General features: G+C 46.6%; 1 protein-coding gene across 1 annotated transcript; it reads left to right on the top strand.

Annotated features, from left to right (window-relative positions):
• The first annotated feature begins 76 nt into the window (after positions 1-76).
• Positions 77-19699, top strand: YARS1 (tyrosyl-tRNA synthetase 1). The gene is made up of 13 exons (XM_020983479.2): positions 77-250; positions 969-1115; positions 1273-1448; positions 1982-2111; positions 9057-9137; positions 11698-11790; positions 12316-12451; positions 13103-13188; positions 15346-15481; positions 16084-16181; positions 17499-17692; positions 18131-18272; positions 18858-19699. The coding sequence occupies exons 1-13, from the start codon at positions 194-196 to the stop codon at positions 18966-18968; spliced, it is 1587 nt and encodes a 528-aa protein (XP_020839138.1). The 5' UTR covers positions 77-193; the 3' UTR covers positions 18969-19699.
• The last annotated feature ends 38 nt before the right edge of the window (positions 19700-19737 follow it).

The following is a 19737-nucleotide window of genomic DNA, read 5'->3' as shown; positions in this document are numbered from 1 at the left end:
TCCCAAGCAACGCGAGAAGGTCCGGGAGCCCAGATGATGCAACCCGGCGAGGGCTCCACGTGATTGTTCCGGGTGCTCACGGTGCCGGCGCCTGCTTCGGTTGGGGAAGGGGCGCAAGCGCGGGCAGGAGGCAGGAGGCGGGGCGCGCTGACTGGGGTCTTCTTCGTTCTCCCAGCCCTCAGCGTAGTCCACAATGGGGGACGCGCCGACCCCGGAGGAGAAACTACATCTCATCACTCGCAACCTGCAGGTAGCTTCCCCCCACGACTTCCGGGCACGCAGACCCTCCCCCGTGGGAGACCTTGCCCGGCCCCCTCCCCCACCCGAGACCTTGCCAGTTCTTAGCACAGTGCCTGGTATATAGTAAGGCAATATAAAATCCATATTCCTTTTCATAGGAGACCCTGCTTGGCCCCCTCCCCAATGAAGAGTACCCATCTTTTGCCCCTTTTTTCACTTTTTAGAGATTTTGCTCATCTTTTCCCTTGGAGGGGCGGTGGGAGTCCCTTTCCATCTCTTCCACTGGATACTTTTCTCATACTCTCCCCTCGAGTCCTTTCCATCCTACTGCATGGGGTCCTTCCCCTCATGGGATGATAGATCCAGAACTGAAAGTAGTTTCAGAAGTCATCAATTCCAGTCTCATTTTACAGATGAGGACTCTGGGGCCTAGAAAGGTTGAATGACTTGGCTAAAGTCACACAGGTAGTAGTAAGTGGTAGAGGCCAGATTCCAACTTCTTCCCCCTCCCATCAAATGAGGGTTCTGTGCCCATCTCGGCACCCACAGGGTCCCTCCTCGTTGTGGTGTCCACCTTTCACCCTCAGTGGACTTCTTTTGTACCCTACCTACATCCGTCACTCTCCGCCATCTCCCACCATGCACATCCTCCTGAACTGGTAGAGTTTAATGCCCTCCCCACCCCCCATGAAGAAACTGGTCCTCACCAATTTCTTGTTCTGCAACAGGAGGTCCTTGGTGAAGAAAAACTGAAAGAGATCCTGAAGGAGAGGGAACTGAAAGTTTACTGGGGGACTGCAACCACAGGCAAGCCACACGTGGCCTACTTTGTACCGATGTCAAAGATCGCTGACTTCCTGAAAGCAGGATGTGAGGTGAGAGCAGTCACCCCGACCAAGGCTTTGGGCTTAGGGAATGGCCAAGAGATATGAGATAGCCTTCTCAATGTTGTTGTGATAGGCAGTAAACTACAGAATGTCTGACATGGGGGAACATCTCAGCCACACTTCTTCTTTGTTTCTTTCTCTCCAGGTGACAATCCTCTTTGCAGATCTTCATGCATACCTGGACAATATGAAGGCTCCGTGGGAGCTTCTGGAACTACGGACCTCCTACTATGAAAATGTGATCAAGGCCATGCTGGAGAGTATTGGGGTTTCTCTGGAGAAGCTAAAATTTGTCAAAGGCACTGATTACCAACTCAGCAAGTGAGTGTTGGTGCCTTCCCAACCTTTAATCCTCACCCCACCTAGCCACCTTTCTGCTACTTGCTTCTTCATTGCAGTGATATCTTTGTCTAATTAGGGGGCTATGGAGCCTAGATGCTCTGTAAGTATAGGGTTGGAAGGTACTTTATTGTTGGATTTTTTAAAGTCTGTCAGCCCTTCCTTCACCTACCCAATAGTTCCCATATGGCTGTAGTTGTATATTTGTTTTTTTACAGCTCTTTTATGCCTGAGCCTTGATTTGTTTAAGACTTGGTCTCTTTTCAGGCTGTGGTTAAGGAACATGTAAAGCTGATTTAACAAGGCAGCAGATCTCATAGCAGCTCATAATATGGCAGGCCTTGGGTCTCTGATCCTATTAAAGGTCCTAGATCATATGATCATTTTCTGGGGTGAAGGAAAGGAGATTATTTATCAGTGGGTTTTTCGAGGCCTAGTTATGTCGTGGGTTGAAGGAGGAGGTCAAGGATGGGATTTGTCTATTTATTGATCTTCATGTCTTTTTTCCTTTTCAGGGAGTACTCACTGGATGTTTACAGACTGTCCTCGATGGTCACCCAACATGATGCAAAGAAAGCTGGGGCTGAAGTAGTGAAACAGGTGGAACACCCTTTATTGAGTGGTCTGCTGTACCCAGGACTACAGGTACTTGGAGGAATAGAGGGGGGGCAGATTATTTCCTTAAAACACTGCTTTCTTGGTGAAAAACCTTCAGTGGTGAGTCACTGCCTACAAGATGAAGCCCATTCCGCTTAGTCCAAGATTTCACAGTCCTCTAGAGTCTGGCCCCAGGTTACCTTTCAGGCTTTATCTCCCATTACTTCTCAACAAGTCTAGTGCTTACCCACCTTTGTTCATGCCATTTGAGCAAGGTATTTCACACTAGAAGGGCCAAGCACACCAACTGATGCAAAAATGTTATTATAATTTTACTTGGAAATAAAAAATGTTCATCTCATATTTTCTTTGCTTTATGATTTAAAAAATGCACTGTGTTGTTTGACACAGCTTGGTCTTTTAAGGTATTCTTAAATTCCATTTCTTCTAGTGTTACTGTTAGAAGTTGGCCCTAACCTTTCTTTCTAACCTTATTATCCGTTCTGCACCTTCCCCCACTCTACAGTCTGACCAGATTGGCCATCTTACCTAATTCTTACACGTAATATTCTAAGTGTCTACCTTTCCTCTGCCCCCAGCTTCCCTGTGATTCACTCTGTCCTCACTTAGGACTCTTAGAATCTGCCTTTTCTTTTACAACTCAGTTCTGGCGCTGCCTCCTTCTCAAAGCCTGTTCTATCCCCTGAGCTGCTGTTCTCTTCCCTTCCTCTCCCCCCACCCCAAAAAATTATCTCCTCTTTATTTTGTATATACTGAGATTAGATATGTATACTCCTACTCTCTCTCTGTCTCATGCTGTCTCTCCCAGTAGGGCTTGAGGGTAAGGACTTTTCAGTTTGATTTGGTTTGTGTTTCTGCTCCCAGTCCTTAGTTCAGCATTTGGCATGTAGCAGGTGCTTAGTAAATGCTTATTGATTGAGGTGTGGAAATATGAAAAAGTATATAAAGGCAAGTGATGAGAAATAAATTTGGAAAGGAGGGCTGGAATCAGAAACTCAGAGCTGAAAGACTCTTCTGTGGTCATACAGGCCCACTTCCTCCCACAACAGAACACTGCTTTTGAATAGTAGATTTAATTATCACAAAGGTTTCCCTTCAAGGCCGAATAAATTTGCCACTTTGTAATGTCCAGCCATTGGCCCCAAGTCTGCCCTCTAGAGGCCAGAAAGAGTCCAGTCTCTCTTCCATACAACAACTGGTAAGAGATCTGAAGCAGCCATCCTGATTCACCCCAGTCACTTCATATGGTCCTCATAGGTCATGATCTTGAGAGGCCTTTTACCATCCCAAGTACCCTCCACCAAAAACCCTCCCCTTATTGATGTACTTCCCAAAATGTGGCCTCTAGGACTGAGTTTTATTATACTGACCCAGGGTAGACTATAGTAAAGCTACTACTGTATTCGTCCTGGATGTTATCTGCCTTTCTTAATGCAACATAGGACAGCATGTGCCCTTTTTGGCTGTCATGTCACGTGGTTTATTCATTTGAACTTAGTAGGCAACTAAAAACTGCCGAAAGTGACACAGTAGAAGGGGCACTGGATTTGGACCCAGAGGCCCTGGACCCAGTCCTTGGCAAATCAGTGCCCCTCCCTGGGCCTTGACATCCTAAATGGTAAAATGAGGGTGTTGGAACTGGTGAAGGGGAAGGGATTGAGACCAGGGATGGGGAACATGTAGCCCTCTAGGTCCTAAAGGGCAGCCCTTTGACTGAATCCAAACTTGACAGAACAGATCCCCTTAGTAAAAGGATTTCTTCTATAAAACTGGACCTAGAAGGCCAGATGGGGCCTTAAGGCTTCAGGTTCGACACCCCTGGAATATGCATTTATATAGAGTACCTCCTAAGTGCCAGGCCCTCTGCTAAGCACTTTTACAAATATTGTCTCATTTGGTGTCTCATTTGGTAATATTTCATTACCTTTTAAGCCCCTTCCAACTTTAAATCTATAATCCCATGAAATCTTTTTCAAATGAACCACTGTTGTGGATAGAGCACTGGCCCTGGATTCAGGAGGACCTGAGTTCAAATCCGGCCTCAGACACATCACACTTACTAGCTGTGTGACCCTGGGCAAGTCACTTGACCCCATTGCCTAAAATAACAACAACAACAACAACCCACAAATGAACCACTGTTTAGCCATGTCTCTATCTTATTTAGTTCTGCCCATTTTTGTAGCCTGTTGAGATTTGTTCGAATACGGACTTCATTCATCCAGTGTTTTAGCTGCCTCTTCTAGCAAATTGGATGAGCGTGCCATCTCTCCCTTAAAGTTGTCACTAACATTGTAAAATACACAGGGCCAAGTGCAGAACCTTGGGGCACCCCACTAGACCTCCTTACAAGGTGACATCAACTAAACTTTGACAGTTCCCAGAATCCCCTGATTGTATATTATCTCTCTGGCCCATTTCCCTGCATCTTTTCCACAGGCCTTTGTCAATGCTTAACTACAGCCTTTGCCTCATTGTCTAGATTGTTGCTGTGGTGGTGGTTTGTTCTTCGTTCTCGAAGAAGACATGGCATCAGGGAGTGATGCCATGACATGCAAGTGAATTGGATTTAAGTGAGGCAGGGCTGTGCAAGGTCACCAGCCTCACCTTTCTCCTCCAGAGCCATCTGGGTCCAGTGGCCGTTTATAGATCAGGACGACTGAAGAGGGCCCTGTCAGAAAAGGAAATTAGGGTAATCTTGTATGACCTGGATCTCTGGTCCATTGTTTCTTTTTCTAGCTGTTTCCTAATCCTTTAATAATACATCTCAGAGTCTTGCCAGGAATTGAAGTCAGACTTTCTGGCTTATCATTAGTGAATTCTATCCTCTTGCCTTTTTTGAAAAATCAGGACATTTGTGCTTCTCCAATCCTGCAGTCTCTCTCCTGTTCACCTTGATTTTCAAAGTAGATCACTGACTGGCTCAGCAATTACACCTGCAGATTCTCACCCAAGGATGTAGTCCACGTGGCTCTGATGACTTGAACTCATCAACAGCAATTAGGTGTTCTCTTACTATCCGTCTGTTTATCTGGGGTATCAGTTCCGTATTAGTCATTTTAGTTCTGTCTTTTCCAATGCAAAGATCATTCTACTTGACCGAGTGAAAACGCAGCTACTCTGCCTGTTCCTGCCGGTCCTCTCTTCTCCAGTCCAGTCCCACAAACGTTTATTAAGTGCATTTTGTGTGCTAGGCCAGCCTGGGCTCTGGCGAGATAAAGACCACCTATGAAACAACCTCTGCCTGCCTTTTACCAGGGGCTGAAGGGGAATAAAATATGTAAAGTGTTCTGTATACAAGTGATGTTTCGACGAGATCAGGAATCAAAAAAGACTCCCTGTGGGAGCTAGCACTGAGCTGAGGGGAGGAGAGAGAGCATTTAAGGGCTGGAAGCAGTAGATGAGCTTGTCCACCCCGCGCAGTTCTTCCATCGTTCTTTTCCCCGCTGTGGCTTTAAAAATCTTTTGATTGGTCTTAGCATTCCTCCACAGCCCAGTTCATTCTGAATCTGAACACTGCTGACACTCTTCTCAGAGGACTGTTATGCTTTTGTGTTTATTTGTTGCTAACTCTTGCTTCTTTTTCATGTCTTTGTCTCTACAAGTTCCTGTGTATCTATATCAGTCTCTTGAGAAAACTCCCATTTCGCTCTTGTCAGAATAATTTCTCTTCATGTCTTCTGATTTGTGCTCATGTCAGCTTTCCATCCCTTTTAGGCCAACTTCCCCTGTAAAATTTTAGTCTTATCCATTATTTTTTCTTATACCTTTTGAAATCTGTTCTCCTAAAACCTGTGCTGGAAGTCATACCCTACCCATCTCTACCCTTTTTTTTTTTAAGGCAGTTGGGGTTAAGTGACTTGCCCAGGGTCACACAGCTAGTAAGTGTCAAGTGTTTGGTCTGAGTCCGGATTTGAACTCAGGTCCTCCTGATTTCAGGGCCTGTGCTCTATCCACTTCACCACCTAGCTGCCCGCCATCTCTACTCTTATCAGAAATTCAAAGATACAATAGTCATTTCCCATCTCTTCCATCCCAGCAACTACTTCCTTGTTAATAAGACTCTTCTACCCAGTTCCTCTTATTGCCTTCTCCACCTTTCTAAGGATGAGATTATCATCAAGACAACTCAGATTATTAATTAATCTGCTCTAGTCAAAGAGAGCTTCAGCAGTTGGCCAGGTTGAGTTTCCCCATCACTCCTCCATTGTGCCTCTAAGCCAGTCTTGTTTCCCAAACTTTTCATCTAGTTTTTCTTTCAAACCATATGATTTATAGTAAATTCTGATTACAATATTGCTTCTGCGTCCACCCCATTGATCTTTCAACCAAATGCTCCTCCCAGTATGCTTCCCCTTTGACTCTTGTTTCCTGATTTCCTCACTTAAGTATTTATGTTTTAAATAGGCAAGGCTAATCTATTACCCATGCCTTTTTAAAAAACCATCCTGTTTTTTAATATGGTGTACCTTCCCAGAGCCAAGTTATAGTCACAAATTTCATGCTGCTAAGTCTCAGTGATGCCTACATGGGCAAATTTGACCCTTTGACTTCAGATCTCTTGTTTACCTTGTTTATTGGCCATAGTTTGTGTATTAGGGAGCCAGCATAGGCACACGTGGGCCACTATATATAGTTGCTTTAAACCAAGCTTCACATCCCATCCAATCTGTTTACTCCTAGATGTCTTGCCATCCACCATCCCTGTGATTTACCAGATGCCACAACTGCCTTCTATGTATTATCTCCCTCTACCAGAATGTAAGCTCTTTGAAGGGAGAGACTGTCTTTTGTGTCTTCATCCGTCATACTTAACACAATACGTGGTACCTAGTAAGGATTACTAAATGTTTTTTGTTCATTTATATATACACATATATCATGAGTCTTATTATTATCTCCTTTTTTGGATTTTGTGACTCTACGGCTAATCTTTCTGTTTTGTAGCTGCTCTCAGGGCACCTCTAAGAGACCTTGGTGAATGTGTTTAGGCAGTTAATTAGATTTGCAAGACTCCAGACAAATATATATATTTTTTAGTTTTAAATTTATTTTTAGCCTTTTTTAAAGAAATTTGAGTTTGAAATTCTCTCCCTTCAGCCTCTCCCCCAACCGCTAAGAAGGTAAACAATATGATACCCATTATACAGATAAAATCATGAAAAACATTTCCATACTAGCTAAGTCACCCCCCCAAAAAAAGTGAGAAAATGATACTTCAGTTTGCACTTAGAGTTAATCAGTTCTATCTCTGGAGGTGGGATAGCATCATCATCAGTCCTTCCAAATTGCCTGGATCATTGCCTTGATCAGAGTAGCTAAGTTTTTCACAGTGGATCAGCATTACAATATTATTATTACTGTATACAATGGTCTCTTGGTTCTGAAAAGTTTGTATAGGTCTTCCCAGGTTTTTCTGGAATCATCCCCCCTCATAATTTTTTTCTTTTTTTTTTTCCCTTTTTTTTGGGGGGTGAGTCAATCAGGGTTAAGAGACTTGCCTAGGGTCACACAGCTATCGAGTGTCATGTGTCTGAGACCAGATTTGAACTCAACTCCTCCTGACTCCAAGGCTGGAGCTCTATCCACTGTACCACCCAGCTGCCCCTCCCTCATCATTTCATATAACTCAATAGTATTCCATCACAATCCTGTATCACAACTTAAGCCATTCCCCAATTAATGGGCATCCCCTCAATTTCCAATTCTTGCCACCACAAAAAGAGCTGCTATAAATATTTTTATGCAGATAGATCCTTTTCCCATTTTTGTGATCTCTTTGGGATATAGACCTAGTAGTGGTATTGCTGGATCAAAGTTTTATAGCCCTCTGGGCATAGTTCCAAATTGTTCTCCAGAATGGTTGGACCAGTTCACAACTCCACAAATAATGCATTAGTGTACCTATTTTCCCTCATCCCTTCTAGCATTCATCATTTCTGATAGAAGTGATAAAACCTCAGGGTTGTTTTAATTTGCATTTCTCTGATCAATAGTGATTTAGAGATTCTTTTCATATGACTATAGATAGCTTTGATTTCTTCTGAAAAGTCAGGCAAAAATGTTCTTACTGGCCCTTGTTAGATGCATTCATCTCTGACCAAAAGCGTGCTCTTTGGAGCTGTGATTCAGAAATTCAAATCCTGTTTTCAGATACCATCTTCTTAGGCAGCTCCTCACCTCTCAAAACTGCCTTTCCTTTTGAAAACTCTTGCTTTGAATGAGGAAGGATTGAAGATGCCATGTGGCCAGCACTTAAGGGCTTCCATTTCTTGGCCAGTGCTTGATATCTTTAACAATGCTTTCTAGATCCTCCTACTAGTGTCATCTCTGTCCATGTGAATCACCATCTGGTTTGATATCATAAATGGGTAGTTCTTTTGTCATGTTGTCGACCAGAGGTATCAAACTTGGAAGTCCATCCGGAGTAATTTTACCAGTTACATGTAAAAATATAATTCAGCCTAAATATTGTTAATCTGTGGTTTTCAAAGTTAGTATATGACTTGCAGGGATCCTTTTCTATTTGAGATTAACTCAGCTGTTGTAAATGCATCCCCTGGGAAGCCAGATGACTATGGAAAGTCTTAAATAACATGCTTAGAAGTTTGTATTTTATCCTCTAGGCAGTAGGAAGCCATAAGGCTTCCAAACCTTGAACAGATCTTGAGCATTTTCTGCTGAAATTAATTGGGTTATATTGAAGTGAATGAGAAGTGGTAGTACAAGAGAGTGGTGGGCCAAGCTTACCCAGCTGATCTAAATGCCTCCACCTGGAATTGGGGGGTGGGGGAGGCAAGCATCGGCTCCAGGAATCGACTACTAACTACCTTGTCTTCCTTCCGTTCTGTGAATGTTTGTTGATTAGTACATCAGGGCAACTGAATATTGTCATGTTGTCTATTTCTTGACCTCTGGTAGGCTTCTGTTCTCTCAGAAAGAAAACTGTGCTCTCCTTTCTTCTCTCCACAGGCCCTAGATGAGGAATATCTGAAAGTAGATGCCCAGTTTGGAGGAGTTGATCAGAGGAAGATTTTTACCTTTGCAGAAAAGGTGAGTTCCAGTTTGGGGCCTTAGGTTTCAGTGGAATATTTATTTTCCTCTATGCATTGCTACAGACCCACCACCAACAGGGCCTTGGCCATCCTATGAGGTATAGTTCTTATTTTTATTTCCCAGAAGAATGAATCCCCCCTGCCCTGCATCTGGGCCTGATGATATTTCAGTGAGGTGGAAATAGTTTGTCCACCTTATTAAAGACAGCTCAATGTATTAGAAAGAGTATTGCACTAGAATTCAGAAGAACTGAACTTTAGGTCTGACTCTCAGCTGCCTAATTTCTGTCTGACCTTTAGCAAGTACTGTAACTTCTCCAAGTTATGGTGCTTCAAAGCACTTGGAGTCAGCAGCATGGAAAGAGCCTGGACTTCAGAGGCAGAAAGACCTCAGTTCAAATCCTCCCTCTGACACTAGCTGTATGACCCTGGGCAAGTCACATCTCTTAACTTCTTTATCTCCAAAGTGGCCTTAACTTCATAGTACCCATGCTTTCACGTAGTTATTGTGAGATTCAAGTGAAATAATGTTCATAAAGCATTTTGCAAAAGTTTTGCCCTATAGAAATGCCCCTATCATTGTTATCTGTCAAAGGAGGCTAATACCTATTTTGCCTACTTCCTAGGTTGCTTTGAGAGTTGCCTTGAGTATAATAGGTACTTGGCAAATGTTTGTTCAATTAAATCTATTAAATCAAATGAGAAATGGATCTGAAAGCACTTTTCAAACTATAAATGATTGTTCAAATACAAGGGATTATTGTTTGAATGGGAAGGGAAAAAAGGGGAAGTCATTATAAAGCTATGAAGTTCCTTGTTCCTTGGAAAACTGATTGTTTTGGGTAAATGGGAAAAAGAAAAAAAAAACAACAGTCTTGTAGCCTTGTAGAATTTAGAGTAAGCCATACAGAAATCAGGGTCAGGCAGAAAGAATGGTAATGACATGAAAGAGCAGCCTGTCATGGTGGATGGAGAGCTGCCCAGGGAGCCAGGGAAGCCCCACCTCTGACCATACTGGCTGAGTAGCCCAGGGCAGGTCACCTAAACTAAGGCCCCATGGAAGGTGCCCCATCCCTGATTAAACCCTCATGCTCCGAGCAAATCTCTAACGCAAATGGTCCTGAGCCTGGGCCGCAGTCTGTGCTGATCCAGACTGAAGAAGGGAGTGCCCATATAAGGACAAAGTAGCATAATTTAAAATCAGCAGAATAACTCCAGCTGGGGGCTCATGTGATGCTTTTCTCTGGGGGTCTTCCATGTAATAGATAAAAAGGGAATGTTGAAAAGTGACTGGTATAGTCAGGGCCGATCTCTTGACCAGGCGTCCTCTCCATGCCTGTGCCTTGCCAGATGCCACCTCCGATGATTCCTGCCATCTGCCTTCTCTGCTTCTTCTGAATGGAGCTGGAAGAAGTTCCCTAATCCTGCTGGCTAGGTTAGGTCCATTGCAGATGTAGGATAGCTAATCTCAACTGGGCCCTTACTGTGGCAAAACACATCTTTTATTCATCTCTAATTGACTTTCTATTCCACTCCTCCCCAGAGGCTATTTCAAACTTTTTCTCCCTAAATCTTCCTCCGTTTCTCAGCTGAGGACCTCCCCTCCTTATTGAGAGAATAGAGGCTAATCTTCATGAGTTTTCCCTTTTCCTCTTTTAATAACGATAATTACATTGAGCTTTACAAACTTAAACACAGTCTCATTCTCTCACAACAAACTTGCAAAGTAGGTGCTATTGTTATCATCCCTGTTTTACAGATGAGAAAAATGAGGCACAGAGAGGTTTAAGTGGCTTGCCTGTTGTCACACAGCTAGTGTCTAAGAAAAGATTTGAACTCAAGTCTTCCTGAGTACAAGACTGATATTCTATCCGACATGCCACCTAGTTACCTTCATCTCCAAACCCCTCAGCATCATCCCCCACACTCTCTTTACTTCAGTCGGTATCAATGAGGCCACCCTTCACTTTGCTACTTTTACAGGTGCCCTTGATGTCATCTCTGTCTGTCTCTCCCTTCCCTCTCTCCCTCCCCCCTTCTCCCTTTCTGTCTCTTTCCTTCCCACCTTCTTCCCCTCCTTTCCTCCCTCAGTTCCTCTCTTCCCCTCCTTCCCACAGCTCTTTCTCTCTCTTCCTCTCCCTCCCTCTCCTTGTGTTTTCTCCAGTAACTTTCTATTGCCTCTAGGATAAAATAACAACTCTGTTGGCCATTTAAAGCTCGTCAAAACCTGAGCCCCAACCTATCCTTCCAGTCTCATCATAATTTACTCTACACCAGACTGTCATGTCCTCTGGTCCTGGCAGTGGCGTTCCATCTCCTGTTTCTGCTCTTCTCCCTCCTTATCTCCATCTTGTTGATTCCCTGCCTTCCAGACTCTGCTCCTATACATACTTAGAGATGATAGAATGGAAGCTTCTTGAGGGTAGAAGTTTCCCTTTTGTCTTTGTATCCTGAGTGCCTTGCTCCTAAAAGCTGCTTAATAATTGCATCTAGGATACTGAGCCGGCTGCTGGATTGGTGATTGCTTCTTTTTCACTGTGTTTTCTTCCTGCTTCTAGTACCTCCCAACCCTGGGCTACTCAAAGAGGATCCACTTGATGAATCCTATGGTCCCAGGATTGACAGGCAGTAAAATGAGCTCTTCAGAAGAGGTGGGTGTTCATCTGTGCCTCAATGGTGGCTATCGTTCTGGGGCAGAAAATGAGAGGGACTAGGAGGTGTTAAAAGAAAATAAATTTGGCAACCATGAATGCCTTTAAAGATAAAAAGGACCTTTGACGTCATTTAGTCCAGCCCCCCTGTTCAGTATCTGATTAGAGGTTGGGAAATACATGTGACTGTTTCTCATCCATACGCACACACATTTTTTGGTAAGTGACTAGCACGCAATCTTAATGCTTTTTTTCTCTAGTGTTGCAATGTTTCATGTGCTAGCCTGTTGCTCTCAACCCACCTGTCCTGTTTGGTGGCATTTACCATATCTTATCACTAAAAAGGGTGCTAGAGAGAGAAGGTTCTCTCTCCATGTCCATCTCCATGGCAAGTCCCCAAGGTCATGGAAAGGTGGGGGGGTGGGGGACCTGCCCTATGGGGCAAGCAGATCTCGTTTGAGAATCAGCTGGAATGTTCTCATTTTTCAACCCATCAAAAGGTTCTCTCTGCCCCATGGGTTATAGGAGTCCAAGATTGATCTTCTTGATCGGAAGGAGGATGTGAAAAAGAAACTGAAAAAAGCCTTCTGTGAGCCAGGGAATGTGGAAAACAACGGAGTCTTGGCCTTCATCAGACACGTGCTTTTCCCCCTCAAATCAGGTGAGAGGCTCAGCCATTGCCATTTCTGTTGAATGAAAGCAGTCCTCTGGCGCAGTCCCCCAGTGAAGTGGGGTGAGCAGGCCTGGAGGGAGCCCTGAGGTCAGGCTCCAGGTCCAGGAGGGACTGTGTGAGACCTCAGACAGCCCCCTTACCTTCTCTGGGTGGGACTTGCTTCTGCCACATGTAAAACGAGGTTCCTGGGACGTGGTTCTCCCCTGCTCCAGGTAGAAGGTTACCTCACTGATTGAACTGCCTCCCACTGGGGTCGTGCACTGCAGCAGCATGCAGCTTGTTGGTGTCCATGCTTGGGCCACACAGCCGCCTCAGGAGAACCCCCATTTTACAACAGTGGAGACTGAGGTTCCCCACAGTGAAGTGCCTGCCCAAGGTCATACGAGCTAGAATGAGGCCTCCAGACCCCTGGTCCCCTTTCTGCTACGTCCTGCCCTTGGGGGTGCTCAGGGCTATGACTTAGACATAGTCTCTCCTGCCTCCCTGCTGTGTCCCTGTCTCTGAATTAGGCACCACGTGGTGGGGTAGACACAGATGCCTGAGATGCAACTCCTGTAAGACTGAGTAATTAACTGTGCAGTTATTTGGCTCCAAGCTGGGGGTCAGCAACTGTCTGTGAGCCTCTTCTCTGTTTTGTAGAGTTTGTGATCCTTCGAGACGAGAAGTGGGGTGGCAATAAAACCTACACAGCTTACTCAGAGCTGGAAAAGGACTTTGCAGACCAGGTAATACCCACAGTGGAGCCCACCCGAGACCTTCTCCGCCCTCTCCACACTTGTCTCGCCTCCTTCCCTCTGGCCATCCTTTTCTGTCTCTGCTGGATCCTCATCCTGGCCACTTCGTCTAACCCTGCGGGTCTCCCAAGGCTCGGTCCTGGGTCCTCTTCCCTCCTTCTTCTGTTTCACTTGGTGGATCTCAGCAGTGCCCATCAGTTCTACCACCCTAATGTCTCTGCTGCCTGAGTCCAACTGTATCTCGCACTGAATGTCCCATAGACATCTTAAACTCAGCCTCTAAAACGAGTCCATTCTCTTTCCCACCAAACCTCCTCCTCATCCTAACTTCCCCATTACTGGTGAGAGCACTACCATCCCCCCAGTCACCAAGACTTTGTACTCGAGGTGTCACCCTAAGCTTCTCACTCTCACCCCCACCTCTCCCCCAGAGCCAGTCTTTTGTCATATCTTGTCATTTGTTCTGTTCTCAGCATCTCTCAAATATGCCCCATTCTCTCCTCGGACATTGGCATCAGTCTGGTGCAGAACCCTGTCATCTCTCGACTGGAACATTGAGATAGCTGCTGGTGGGTCTGCCTGCCTCAGGCATCCTATTCTCAGCAGTCAAAATGATCTTCCTAAAGTACAGGCCAGAGCATGTCACCCCCTACTCAGCACACACACACACTCTCTCCCCCCCCCCCAGCTGTTTCCCTCATTAGGTCATACATGAGCTCCTTGAGAGTGGGCAGTCTTTTGCCTCTCTTTGTATCCCCAGCACTTAGCACAGTGCCTGGCACTTAATGAATGCTTATTGACTGACTGTAGCCTGTACTAATCCCATCAGACTCCCTGCGTGGTGGTTCTCCACTTCTGCTGGGATAAAATACAGACTCTCCTTAGCTTGTCCTTTAAAGTCCTTCATGATTTTGCTCCAGGCTGCCCTTCCAGCATGCTGGGCCCCAAACTTAGCATCCCCTCCCTGCCTCTGTGCATCACACAGGCGTTCTGCCCACCTAGAGTGTCGTCTTGCAACTCTCACTTGGAGAATCCTGACCTTCCTTCAGGGTTCAGCCCACATGCTTGGTGACTCCAGGCATGCCCTCCTCATTTTTCTTAAAACCCCTTTTGTCTGATCTTTCCCCTGCCACCTTTTCTCCCTGCCTTAGCATGCTGTATACCCTAGTTGAACAAAAGCTTTTTGAGGGCAGGCATTGTTTCCATTGCTGTCTGTCTCCTCTGTGTCAAGCACAGTACCAGAGACACAGGAAATGCTTAGTAAGTGTTTCTTGATTTGAATTAAATAGGAGGGCCTATGGGAACCTGGTCCTGAACAGTTAATCTTTGCTCGTGAGATGTTTCCATCTCCAGATGACTCAGCACTGGAGAAACCCTTCAGTAGGATCAGTAGGAAGGGTCTGCTTTGAATCACCACCTCAGCGGCTTTGCCAGGGTTGTTGGTGGGTGTAGGAGTGTTAATTCAGGTCAGGACAGTGCCTGCCATGTCATAGACACTAAGACCTGGACCAGCAGTCTTTTGAGAGCCACGGACCTGAGGTGCAAAATCAAATTGAGTCAGCAGCACCATGAAATGTCCGTCTCCTCCCCCCGCCCTCCCCAGATTTGCCTTTCTCTTAAGCTTCCTCTTTGTATCTGCTCCACTGTCACCAAATCACTGGGCACAGTAGAGAATGGAGTCTCTTTAGACTGAATGAGGACATTTCCTATAGGAGGCCTCTCCTGATCTTGCCCAGCTACTGCAGCCCCCTCCCCCAAAATCACCTTCTGTTTCCTTTGTATGTATGTGTCATGGGTGCGCCCACATGTCTTTACATTGACATGTAAGCTCCGTGAGGACTGGGGATTTTTGTTTTTTGTCTTTGTATCCCCAGACATGTAATAGTAGGTGCTTAATAAATGCTTGTTGATTGGTTGAGAGTGTAGATATTAAGACAAATAAACGTAGTCTCTAAAAAATATTCAGTCTTTTAAAAATAAAATACAAACAGATGTGGATCATGGATGAAAAGGGGGAAGGTGTCGATGTCGCAAGATTCAGAATTGGATTTAATTAACGTGTGCTGTTGATAGTTAAATAGATTTCGGTTTCCCCACTGTTCCCTGTCTGCTTTTTGTTGTCTCAGTGGTTCTCTTCTCCTGTGACAGGTGGTACATCCTGGAGATCTGAAGAATTCAGTTGAAGTGGCCTTGAACAAATTACTGGACCCCATTCGAGAAAGGTTTAATGCCCCTGCATTGAAGAAACTGTCCAGTGCAGCTTACCCTGACCCAACAAAGCAGAGTAAGGCCAACTAGACTGAGTGATGAAGAGGAGGCCAGGAAGGGGCTTCCCTCCCTGGGATCCCAAGCAATCCAAAGAATGCCCCCATTACTTAGGTGGGGACTGAAGAGTCAGCTTTCATTTTTATGGAGTTGATGCTGATGAGATCATCTAGACCACAGTAAAACCAGCTCAGGAGCTCTCTGGTCACACAGGCATTAGATGTGTTACACCCATTTCTTCATGGAAAGGGGTGCTCACTGCCTTTAGGCCAGGGATTGGCAGCCTTCGGGTGGTAGATCATAGGATCTGAGAATTTCAAGCCAGAAGGGCCCTTTAGGATCGTCTGGGGGCCTGGCCTGCACATTGAGAAGAAGTGAGTTATTTAAAAGCACCCAGGTTACCATTTACTGTGGCACAGCTAGCTTTGGAACCCAAGTCTGATGACTCCAGATCTAATGCTCTTTTCTGCTCCATGATACTGGCTCTGTGTGAGATGACAGAACTGTGAAATCAGGAAAATGTCGCCCTGATTTTAAGCCGAGGGTAGCCCTTGGGGTCCTTGTGAGGTCACAGCCACACTCTTGATTGGCTTCACATCTTTATCCCGTCGTCCTCCCCAGAGCCAGCAGCCAAAGGCTGTGCCAAGAACTCAGAGCCGGAGGAGGTCATCCCGTCCCGGCTGGACATCCGTGTGGGGAAGGTGATCACTGTAGAGAAGGTATGTATTTTTCATTTTATCCAGGTGAGGCCAGCCAGGGTCAGAGTGGCCTTATTTCCATCTGGAGGAAATGGTGCCGAGAGAGGAAAGGCCTCCTTGGTAGCCATAGGGTGAGTCAGAATTCAGGGACTTGGTTCCCGGGCCAGGCTGTATCCGTCAGACCTGCCTCTCTACTTTACCGCCAGAGCCAGCCAGGGAAGCAGGGAGGAGGCTTGTTTACCTACTGAATCCAGTTCTCTGGGCTTCATCCGGACTTACATAGCATGCCTCGACTGGCTAAGGGCCTTATCTGGCACTGTCATTTTGCGCTTGCCTGGGGAGGGCAGCCCACAGAAGGGAGGTAAAAGAGAGAAAACCGTATTTCCCAGGGAGATCGAGAGGATTGCACAACTGAGGAATTAGGGCCTTTTGGTTTCTGGGGTTTTTTCTCCACAGCCAGCAGTTTCCTGCAGGGCACATTGGTTCTCAAGTGTCCATATTCATAGTTGGCATTGATCAGTATCCCTCCAGTGGACTTTATGTGGAGCCTCTCTCTCGTGGTTTTTAAAACCACAGTCACAAACCTAGACAAGCTGGGCATCTGGGTGCCTTTGGTTCAGGCAGCTTTTAGGCCAAGAGGCTTGAGCTCATCCCTTTCACTGGGCTCATCTCCCCCAGCAGCCCTCATCATATTTGAGGGGGGGTGTGCCCAGAGATCATTCTCTAAAGAATGATCTTCCCATGACCAGTGGGGCTGGAGCAGGGCACCAGTCTGACTTCTGGCACTTCTACCCTTCACCTCCTCGAGGTCTCCTTTTTAAAACAGGCCATGATGATCACAGTGCCTGTGGCTAGGGGCTGCCCTGCAACTCCGGGAGGCAGGCAGCATAGTGCAGAGACTGGGGTCTCCCCTTGGGTATTCAGAGAGACCCAGTGGGTGTTCAGGGAGGTCAGGACAGGGGCAGAGCTGGGATTCGGACCCAGGCCTGGATGCAAACTCTAGCCTTGGGGCAGCTAGGTGGTGCAGTGGATAGAGCTCCAGCCTTGGAGTCAGGAGGACCCGAGTTCAAATCTGGTCTCAGACCAGACACTTGACACTTAACTAACTGTGTGACCCTGGGCAAGTCACTTAACCCTGATTGCCTTATCAAAAAAAAAAAACACTCCAGCCTTGTTTCTAAAGGGTGAGACTTGGAGGTTAGACTAGCCTTGGACAATTTGGGGGCTGAGAGTTAGTGAATGTGTCGCTTTGCTCTTCTTGGGCCACCCTGGAGATGGGTCAGACCCCCAGAAGGACCCCTTGTGAGCCTTCATTCACTTGAACTTCTGCCTCCCTAGCACCCGGACGCAGACAGTCTGTACCTGGAGAAGATTGATGTTGGGGAGCCGGAGCTGCGGACAGTGGTGAGCGGCCTGGTTCAGTTTGTTCCCAAGGAGGAACTACAGGACAGACTTGTGGTGGTCCTGTGCAACTTGAAACCCCAAAAAATGAGAGGAGTGGAGTCACAAGGGATGCTTCTCTGTGCGTCCATGTAAGTGAGGGTTCCTGGGAAGACAAAGGCCATGCCCTCAAGAAGAGTAGAGGCAGGGAATGAGGAGCATGCATTCTTCCTGTATGGATTTATTACATTGTGAGTCAAGCAGAAGATGGGGCACTAGTTGGCAAGGCATGGTGAAACCTACATTTGGAAGACTCGGGGCACATGAGGTTGAAAGTTAGACTTGGTAATGAATTGCATCCCTCCTCCAAAGTGGAGCCATTCTGAGGTAGCATGGACCCTTTGGGTGAGCTTGTCCTCTCCCACTTCTAGCCTGATGGCAGCAGAGCATGATGAGTGGCCCGAGTCTCTGCAGGACTCTAGCCCCATTTGAGTCCAAGTAGCCGCCCACAACTGATGAGACTTTCCTGGGGGAGCCTTGGGGCGGCTGTAGAGCCTCCTCATCCTTTGTGCTGTTGTATGTCTTTTCAGGGATGGGGCAAAGCGCCAGGTGGAGCTCCTGGACCCTCCTTCCGGCTCTGCCCCTGGGGAGCGAGTGTTTGTGGAGGGCTATGAGAAGGGCCAGCCTGATGAGGAGCTCAAACCCAAGAAGAAAGTCTTTGAGAAGCTACAGGTAAGAAGAGCTGAGCCCCCTGCCCCACCTGCCAATCCAGTCCCTGCATTGTATAGACCCAGGCCAGCTCAGAGGCCAGGGCTGGCCTGCTGCTCCTGGCCACCTCTCTCTGAAGCATTTCTGGAAGCCCTGGGGTAGTAAGGGCACGTCTTTATCTCTCTCCGTTGGGCATCCTTCATTTGTCAGTGATGGCATAGACAGGCAAAGCCAGGCTCCCTGTTCGCTGATTATCTCACCATCACTTTCTATTTATTTATACCTTGGCTCCCCAGTGAGAGCCTAAGCTCCTTGAGGCCAAGTCTAGTGGCAGCAACTTGGAGTCAGGAAGACCCCATTTCCAGCCTCGCCTCAGATATGCGCTAGCTGTGTGACCCCGGGAAAGACACTTAACCTCTCATCTGTCTGCTTCATTCTCTTGAGTCATTGTGAGGAACAAATGACTTGTGATTTGAAGTAACATGTAAAGCGCCACAAAATGCTAGCTAACCATCGATATTAGAGCTACTGCGAGCACCTTACCCAGTCACTAAACACTCGTTAGTCATTGCTTGGTAGGATCATCCTGGTGTTTCGCATTGTCCCCAGGCTGACTTTAAAATCTCGTCGGAGTGCGTTGCGCAATGGAAGCAGACCAACTTCATGACCAAGCTGGGCTGCATCTCTTGTAAAACACTGAAGGGAGGAAGCATCGGCTAACTGCAGGGTTGTCCTCCTCCGCCCTCCCACCCCTCTCCCAAGCTGCTCCCGGTCTTGGTGAGCCTGCCTATCTCCAGGCCACCAGGTCATCCAAGGTTGTCTCCAACAGACTAATGCTAAGTATGTGCCCCTGAGCAGATGTGGAGGCTGTGAGAGGCTGCCTCCCAATGTCTGCTGAGGATGCAGGAACACTGAGTGAGGGGGGCTGAAGGAGGCGACAACTCCGGCTTCCTCTGTGGCGACTGACTTAGGAACTCTTTTCCCAAAAAATCCAGTTTCAGTGTAATTGGGGGAGGGGGGAAGTATGCTGTAATGGTTCAGATTGGAAAACGATCTGTTCCTCAGCTTTCCAGTGTGGATCCGGCAGCTGTGCTCCAGGGGCTGAGCCTCTGGCTGGAGCCCAGTGCCAGGAACGGGCTAATTACAGCTTCTCAGGGAGTTGTGGGGTTTGGGAAAGCAAATATCGTTCAATGTTAGGGCTCCCCAAAGGACGGAAGCAAAGAACCTGGTTTTGTCCTATCTGCCTGGCCCTTTTGCAGTCTTCTACCAAGACTCCCTGAGTGATGCCAGGGAAACTCTTCATCCTGCCCAGCTCTCCCCACACCCTAAACCAGGTGTGTATATTATTAGCATCACACCATGGGGGGAGGGGGGTCCTTTTTAAGGAGGGTGGGAAGTAACTTCATAATCTGAATCATCATCGTAAATCAAAATAAAGCGTCTGACTGAAAGCGCCCAAGTGTGGTGTTTTGGGGGGATGGAAGCAATA

This window comes from Phascolarctos cinereus, unplaced genomic scaffold (genome assembly GCF_003287225.1).
Source record: "Phascolarctos cinereus isolate Bilbo 61053 unplaced genomic scaffold, phaCin_HiC Scaffold_726;HRSCAF=1367, whole genome shotgun sequence".
NCBI classification, from domain to species: domain Eukaryota; kingdom Metazoa; phylum Chordata; class Mammalia; order Diprotodontia; family Phascolarctidae; genus Phascolarctos; species Phascolarctos cinereus.
Note: the sequence above shows the minus strand (reverse complement) of the source record. Positions and strands in the feature narration are given on the sequence as shown.